Raw genomic sequence first — 8,343 nt, forward strand, 5'->3', positions numbered from 1 at the left:
GATATGATAACTTTAAATATTGCTAAAGCATTAATGTCATGCAAGCAAGAAAAACACATCTTATCCAATTAGTTTGATTTAGCCGAAGCTAAATGTACGGTTCCATATGAATTTCCAAAGTTCACTCGAACAGCTTGTACCAGCAGCAAAGAGTGACAATTGTACAATATATACTGTGTGCTAGCAGTGTAACCTGAGGGATTAAAACACAGGTTTAGTTTCCATGTCGCTGTCCATGGTGCTGAACACTTTCCGAATGACTCACTCTGGATGGTTTTGCACATGTGGAGAATGATAATTCAACTGTTTAATTTACTGATACTCTAAATGAAAACGTACCATGATAATAAATAACATAAAGTAATTTAATTATGTAATTTTGCTCCGTAATAGTCATTGTGTACCTTCTTTCCAAATTGTTCAATCCTACTGTTCTTGTGTCTTAGAGGCCCTTTAGAGAAGAACATTTTGCGACCAAACAGTTTAAAAAAAAAAACAGATCTTCTCCATTATGTCACAATTCTAAAACAAATTTGAATGTATAAGTATTAAGTAAATCACTGTCTGGCATCTTACTTTGAAAGCTCCCAGAAATCATGTCCAACTAGTTCCTTTGAATGGCAATGTATGGCTCATGGGAAAAGTTTTCACATTACCCGTTTGCTGTGTTGATTCAAGTGTATAACAAGTTTGCGATCATCCCTCCCCTGTTTCACTACTTGATGACTTTGTAATCTCATGCCAGTGTATTTTTGTTTGAATCTCAATAAAAGCATAGTCTGACAAAATAAAGTATTTAGAATGTTGCATATTTGCTTAACTTTTCTAGTAGAGCATATACAGTGCAATGCCCATCGGTGTAATACGATGATCAGCAGACTACCTCACTGTTTGTTAGCTGGGTTTCCATCCCAGTGTAATTAGTCAGAATTATGTAAATGAAACCTCATGTCCTATTAGGAAGAATGTTTTCTGCTTGTGAGGTGAATCATATGACACTAGGAGTTTCAATGTCAAGTGAATGCTTCATTAGGTCTTATGAAGCAATGTCAGTGGTGTCAGCAGTGTCAGCAGTGTAAGTATGCATCTCATATCGTCTTATATCAGTCATCTTCGCACCCTGCATTATTCCACTATGATCTCCATTACACTTCCTGTAAGTCGCTTTGGATAAAAGCATCTGCTAAATGACTGTAATGTAATGTAATGTAATGTAATGTAATTGTCATTGCTGTTGTGTTTTATTATCATATATAAACTTTTGTATATATATATATTTATACACAGTAGTTAAATGTTTGTGCTTACCTTTGGTCTTCTTTGTTGTCTTAGTTTTTTGTTTATTTGTCTATTTCTGTGTATGTACGTTGAAAGCAAGAGAATAACTGAGTCAAATTCCTTGTATCTGTAGGCATACATGACCAATAAAGCTGATTGTTATTCCTATTCTGATTCTGATTCTGATATGAAACGCCTCTCTTGTCTTGTAGCTATAATATTGACTTGAATCCTAAAGTAATCTTCAGCGAGCCACACAGGCTGCTTTACTTACTCACTATTCACTATGAGTGGAATAAGATGGTGAATGACCAATTCTAGCTCCACTTGACCTTTAGAGTTGACTCTGAGTGCTCTGATCAGAATCCTAAAGACTGTGAGGAGACTACAGACACTGGTGTTAGGTAAACGAGAGTACATTTTTATGTTCTTTTCAATGTGCAGATATGAGACACTGCATTTGCCAGTAAAATCTAACAATGTTCTCCCACAGTGGTAGAGACTGAACATATTAATAAATATTATATAATTTAAAGTTTGCTGATGTGCATATAACTTTATTCTAGTTGGAGCCATAGTGGGTGCTCGTTTTCATTAATCCTAACTTAATGATGTGTCATTTGACCAATATGGTGTCTTGGAATTAAACAAAGGGCATGAAGTAATTGTAGGTAGTTTGTTTGCGAGACTTGTAAAATGTCATATGTAGGAGTCAGAATACCTGCGTGGCTTTGGTTTTATTTAACAACCAATCATTCTTTTCTCTGTACCTCTGTATATATACTTAGATATTCTATCAGATTTTATATTATTTCTGAAATGACAAGTAGGTCTAAAAGGAGCCCATATTGACAATAACTTGCATGTCCTCATCATTCCTTTTTATGATTAACAATTAATGTCTTTCTGAAATAAGATCCAATTTTATTCTTCTGTTTGATAGCCTTAAATATGTGACTGGGCCCACGTCGGCCAGTACTGTCTTTCCGCTTCATGTTTTATGAACCTTCACTGATTTCATTTCATCAAATGAAATGATGAGGATGACAATCCTGCCAACGTTATTACTGGCTGCTAATAGCAATGGTGACTGTGACTGTAAATTAGGTTTAATCCTGTAATCCTAGGGTATGGTTGTGCTCCTTCACCGTGACATTAAAGGAATGAGAAGAAGAAATATGGATGGGGAAATAGCTTGTATATTGATGTTCATCACTGCAGAGAGAAGATGACATAAATCAGACTGTTGCATGTCACTTTGGACAAAGAGGATTGTGACTGATAATTTCGACAATCTCTGTACGAATACTGAAATTATTCAGCGTTTAACTTGGATTTGATGCAGTTTTGCTGCACTCTAGTGGTAAGAGTGCAACAATGCATATTTCACTACTTCATGTAATGCTGCTTAAAACCCTGCTATTTTGTGCTGACTTGGTGTTGCGTTAATCTCTTTTATTTAGTCTTTTGTTCAGTTTCTATATCAGGATTGCCTCATGTTCAAACTGTCTTTTTTTCAATATCTTAAAGTTAGTCTCTAATTCTCTTTAAAGTTTAAATGTCTCTAAAGCCCTTTGATTTATGAATTGTGCTATGCAATTATTTTAACCAACGCATTTTACTCAGATTCTGAAGATGAAGAGTCACATAAGGAAGGGTGATGAGTGTTTAATTGTTTATACATTTTTAGCACAATTAAAGAGCATGTGCGGCTTGTATCTGCATACAGTTCCCCTCATGTGTGTGCTAACATTAGTTAATGTGTGTATCACTGAAGACAGAGGCGTTTACCACGTTTGTAAATGTTGATGACCAACTATGCTCTGTAAAACTTTAATTTCTTACTCAAGTTAATGCTTGGCCAGCTGATGAACTCTGTCCTCATCTTGTCCCCTCTTAGTCAAGCCAAGCAGACAAATTCAACGTTTTCAAGCTTTATTTCCAAAATAAAACTACATAAAAGAGGACTGACTGTATAACACACAAATATACATTGAACAGAACTGGCCTGTGAAAGAAACCCACCAAGGGCCTTCCTGACAAGGTGGCCCAGACAAATCATATTGTCTGTTTTTTTGTACTCAGTCGTCTTTTGGTAGAACAAAATGAATCCTTGGACACAAAAGGGTGAGCAATATTGTTGTGGCGGATGCCTTGTATAGGTGCTAGAGCATACATGCATAAATGTTGTCACAAGACCATTTGGAAAACAGAAATTCCTCTGTAACCGACCAACTTTTAAGATAGTTCTTCTTTATTCCTCAACGTTCACCAAGTTGGTCAAAGCGGACTTTATTTTGAAAGGCTTTACCGGAAGTGTCACCTTGAATTATATTAGATTTGGCGTCAAATCGGGACGAAAGGCGGAAGGTCTTTTCCCGGGAAGAAGTGAGCAGATCAAAAAAAGGTAAAAAAAAAGTCCAAATGTTTCATGAATTGTAAACGATGAAGATTCAACCAGCTGCACTGAATGAATGACAGACGACCTGTTTACTGTCCGAGGAAGCTCCACACCTGAGGGGATCTGTAGTTTAGCTGTAGAGTCAGATCAACTCATATTCAAAACAAATATGAAAACGCAGATGAATGAATGAATGAATGAATGAATGAACCGACCAGTGTTATACTAGGCCTGCTACAACAACAAAAAGATCTTTGCATACAAAACATAGAAACAGCTTATACAGTATGATGTTTTCTTAAAAATAATAATAATAGAACAATTATTGGGATAAGAAAACGTTGAATGGGCCCCTCTGACTATACCTAACATATTATTTAAAATGTTGAGATCTACGCCGTGTAAGACAATCTTCTTGTTATTTTTCTTCTATCATACTGTCTATTTATGCCACATACAACATACATATTGTTGGAAAGCTTATATTTCTGGCCTGTCGGTTGATGCTAGTGTTATTTCTCTGCTTTTTTGTTGGTTCTACTTAGCCCATAAATTCAAAGTGTGTCATCTCTCCCTGGAGCGGTTGGGACAGTTACCATGGGATGATTGGGACAGTATTGTTTATAGTTCCCCACCTTGTTACACATCATCAAAAACAAGACAAAATAATTGCAGATGAAGACTAGGAAGACAAACATATTTAATACCTCGGTAATTTATGAAGAATTTCCCTCATGTTTTCTTTTATCATAAAAATATGTGAGGAAGTAACATTGTAAATATATGGTGTTCAAATTTAGACCCAAATTATTTCCATTTAAATGATATTTTTGGGAAAATGCTCTCCAGTACATTTAACAACATTGTGTTTTGCACATTTGGATTGTGCTCTAAAACACTTGGTTAGCAGAACACCGTTGTCATTCACAGTGAGCCAGTAGCACTATCATCCAGATGATCAATTTAGTTGGGACTAAAGTTAGGACTTATATTAGGCTTAGAAACATTTGCCTAATGACTTGTTGCCCAGCAATATGAGTGATAACCTCAAAGGCACAGACACGATTATGTAGATATCAGTAAAATAATATCTCCTCTGCTATTTCTTTTATAAACAACTCTTTGTCTTTTTCTTTCAGGAACCTAAAGATGTCAGCAGTCATAGTGGTGCATGGTGGGGCGTGGGCAATACCAGAGGAACTGGCCAAGGCTTCTGTTGATGGAGTAAAGGTTGCAGCATGTGAAGGGTTTTCTGTACTGAAAAGAGGAGGAAGTGCCCTGGATGCTGTTGAGGCAGCTGTGAGGGCTCTGGAAGATAACACTGTGTTTAATGCAGGTATACTGTACAGAATTATTCTTTTCAATATTTATTAACCATATAGACAAATTTACAAACACAAAAGTATACATTTAAAATCTACATTTTACAAATTACATTTTAAAATGGTGTTATACACTCAGTTGCCTGTTAATTGGATTTATTGCAGGACTGTTAGTTTGTTTTATTATTTCATTCTGGTTGAAATGTATTTTTAAATCTCTAGATTAACTGCAGACTTGCCATTTACACCCATTTAATTTAGCTTGGAACACCTCAGACATTTCTTAGTGTAGACCAGTGATGATACCTGCTACAGTTACTTATCATATATTGTTGGATTAAGCATAGTTTTGCCAATAAAGCAACCCCTGGTTGCTTTTCCTGGGACAATTCCAGCCAGAGCTGCTGATAAGCAAGTTTTCATTTTGAAATTGCATAAATTCAGGCGCATCATCTCCCATTCGGCCAGGCTTTATTTAGCACTTTTATTTATGGGTTATGTCACGATAGCTCATATGTAGGAGATCTACATATAAAATGGAAGATAATTAAAAAAAAACGTTCTACACTTTGTTCTACCTCCAGTAAGGGTATCTCTGGGTTTCGGTGTAGCTCAATGTCTCCATCTGCTGGGGATGTTGCCAACATTCATCTAACCTCACAATCAGAGTGATTATGGAGATGAGGTTGCCGACTGACTGAGGAGGCTCCTCCTCCTAATCTGTCTTTAATCCCAAATGAAGTCTGCACCAAAATCTAATTTACATTTTAGATTCTGTCCTCATAGTGACCCCAGCAATATTGAAAAACAAAAACTTGCCCCAATAGAAGGTAAACCTCTGTACACTGTACAAAATAACAATCTTCCTGTACTTGCACATGATTATTACCATTAGCTACAACTATAAGCACGGTGATAAACATCTGACAGCATGCTTGAAATATACATACGAGTTAACTTAATTTTTTAATACAATGAAGCTACATTAAAACTACATTTCCAACCTTAGTAGCTTTTGAATTATACATAAACACCAATGGAAATCTGTACAAGTAAATACAAACCAGATACCAGTGATGTATCTGTCATTAGCACTGTGCTCTATTGTAATGCGTTGGCACCAACCTGTGGACTTGTGAGGATGCAGCAGGCAACTTAAAACCTCTTCCTCACTACCTTTCTGTCTGCTGTTAGATTTTATTTATTAAGTTTCTCTGCATTAATAAAGGCCATCCAGTTTCATGGTCACTCACGGTCAGCTGTGCACAGTTTGGAGAACATATGCATCACATTTTTGTCTGAGCCATTGCTTAGGTTGGTTACTGGTTGTGATTGTAGGGCACGGAGCAGCACTAAATGCAGATGGAGAGGTAGAGCTGGATGCCATTATCATGGATGGAAGGACACTTGCCAGCGGTGCCGTGTCTTCAGTGAAGAACATTGCCAATCCTGTGTCACTGGCACGGGCTGTGATGGAAAAGGTATCATCTTAAATACTTAGATTTTGTCTCTCTTTAAAATAAACTGTAAAACACCACTGATGCTTGAAACAACACTGATTTGATGAGTGATTTGGATAATTTTTAATAAATGTTTCTAATGGCAAACTGCTTTTTTTGGAGCAATGGACAAAAACATTGAAGTCTTATTGTCCATCAATGATATGTTTTGAATTACTGTTTCTGTTTGAGCTTTTTCTTACATGTTTGCTGCCATTAAAACTTTCAGACAGCCCACGTCATGTTGACAAGCAGAGGTGCAAACCTGTTTGCAGAGAGCATCGGCATGGCCACGGTCCCCACTGATGCACTGGTGACTGAGATTGAGAGGAAGGAGTGGATGAAAAACAAGAATTATGTAACTGGAGTAAATGAGGATTTTAACTCTCAGTGGTAAGTATTTGCAGTGTTTTAATCATTTTGACCTTTTCTAGTCAGGACATAGATTTCCTAATAAATGTTAGCTACATGAGAAGGGAAATGTGTCTTCCTCAATTATCTTCTTCTTGTCATTCTAGGGCCCATGATACTGTTGGGGCAGTTTGTGTGGACTCTGCTGGCAATGTTGCATGTGCAACATCAACTGGAGGGATCAGAAATAAAATGGTTGGCAGAGTGGGAGACTGTCCCATCATTGGTATGACTTCATTTACTTCCACTGTCTCAAGTAGCACTTTTTACACTGTCAGCTTCAGTTAAATTTGGATTATATGAAATAAGAAGTCATTGTTATCATTATTATAAAGTCAGATTTGATCACAAAAGTTATTTTATCCAGCCAATGTATTTATTTACTCTCAACTTTGTTTTATTATTGATTGTATTATTCATTGTTATCTTGTAATTTTTGGAGACAGCAATGTGTGAACTTGAGCAGTTAAAAAAAGAAAGAAAAAGGTGGTCATTTTTTTTTTTTCATGTTCTCCCTTATAAATAAGGCTCTGGAGGATATGCAGACAACTTTAATGGTGCAGTGTCTTGTACCGGTCATGGAGAGTCTATTCTTAAAGTCACATTGGCCAGACTCATTCTTTCACATATTGAACAAGGTAAAGTATCACACTTAAAAAATATTTTGTCAAGTCAAATATATGTCAGTCTTTATCTGATCTTAATATAATTTGGTGACACCACTTCTGTTTTAAGGATAATCCTCAAAACATCAAACAGTGAAATAAGATTAAAAAAAATAGTGTGACTGTCTAAATCCTGTTTTGCATTATTTTTTTATTTTTTTAATAATGCCTGCAATTAATAAAGGAGGGAGAGACAAGCTTCTATTTCATACTAAAGGCATTATTAACTGAATAATTGAAAATAAATTAGTTATAGTAGGACTCAAAGAGTGAGATGTGGTATTTACCATGTGTTTTTTCATTTATACTCTTCACCTCCACAGGTAAATCAGTCAAAGATTCTTCTCAGTTGTCTCTGCAGTACATGGGAAACCGAGTCCGTGGAGCAGGAGGTGCTATTGTAGTTTCTCCGTCAGGACAGTGGGCAGCCACCTTCACCACAGAACGCATGGCTTGGGCAGCAGTAGATCATGAGGGTCTGTGGTATGGATTAGACCCAAATGAAAGACTAAAAGAGCAGTTACCCCAATAACCATTTAAACAGTTTATATCCTTTTTTTTTTCTTAATAGAATGAACTGTATTTTGTATATGTTTTTTTACTAATTCACTATGGTTTGGAATAATCTTATTGGGCATGTGCTACAGTTGTTTGTAACCAAATTAATTGAGTAGTGTTTTCTAACTTCTAATCTGTGATGTCAAGCTTGGTACTGTACAGCACATATAGTGAAAACTAAACTGTAGAGGATTGTGGACATCAGAGTA

The 8,343-nt window shown here is 36.2% G+C and overlaps 1 protein-coding gene across 1 annotated transcript; it reads left to right on the plus strand.

The window, feature by feature from the left end:
* Nucleotides 1-3,628: 3,628 nt before the first annotated feature.
* si:dkey-103j14.5 (isoaspartyl peptidase/L-asparaginase) lies at nucleotides 3,629-8,108 on the plus strand. The gene is made up of 7 exons (XM_054600638.1): nucleotides 3,629-3,685; nucleotides 4,819-5,015; nucleotides 6,340-6,482; nucleotides 6,730-6,893; nucleotides 7,019-7,137; nucleotides 7,439-7,549; nucleotides 7,900-8,108. The coding sequence occupies exons 2-7, from the start codon at nucleotides 4,829-4,831 to the stop codon at nucleotides 8,106-8,108; spliced, it is 933 nt and encodes a 310-aa protein (XP_054456613.1). The 5' UTR covers nucleotides 3,629-3,685; nucleotides 4,819-4,828.
* Nucleotides 8,109-8,343: the final 235 nt, after the last annotated feature.

The sequence above is a fragment of the Anoplopoma fimbria genome, chromosome 6, assembly GCF_027596085.1.
Source record: "Anoplopoma fimbria isolate UVic2021 breed Golden Eagle Sablefish chromosome 6, Afim_UVic_2022, whole genome shotgun sequence".
In the NCBI taxonomy this organism is placed as follows: Eukaryota; Metazoa; Chordata; class Actinopteri; order Perciformes; family Anoplopomatidae; genus Anoplopoma; species Anoplopoma fimbria.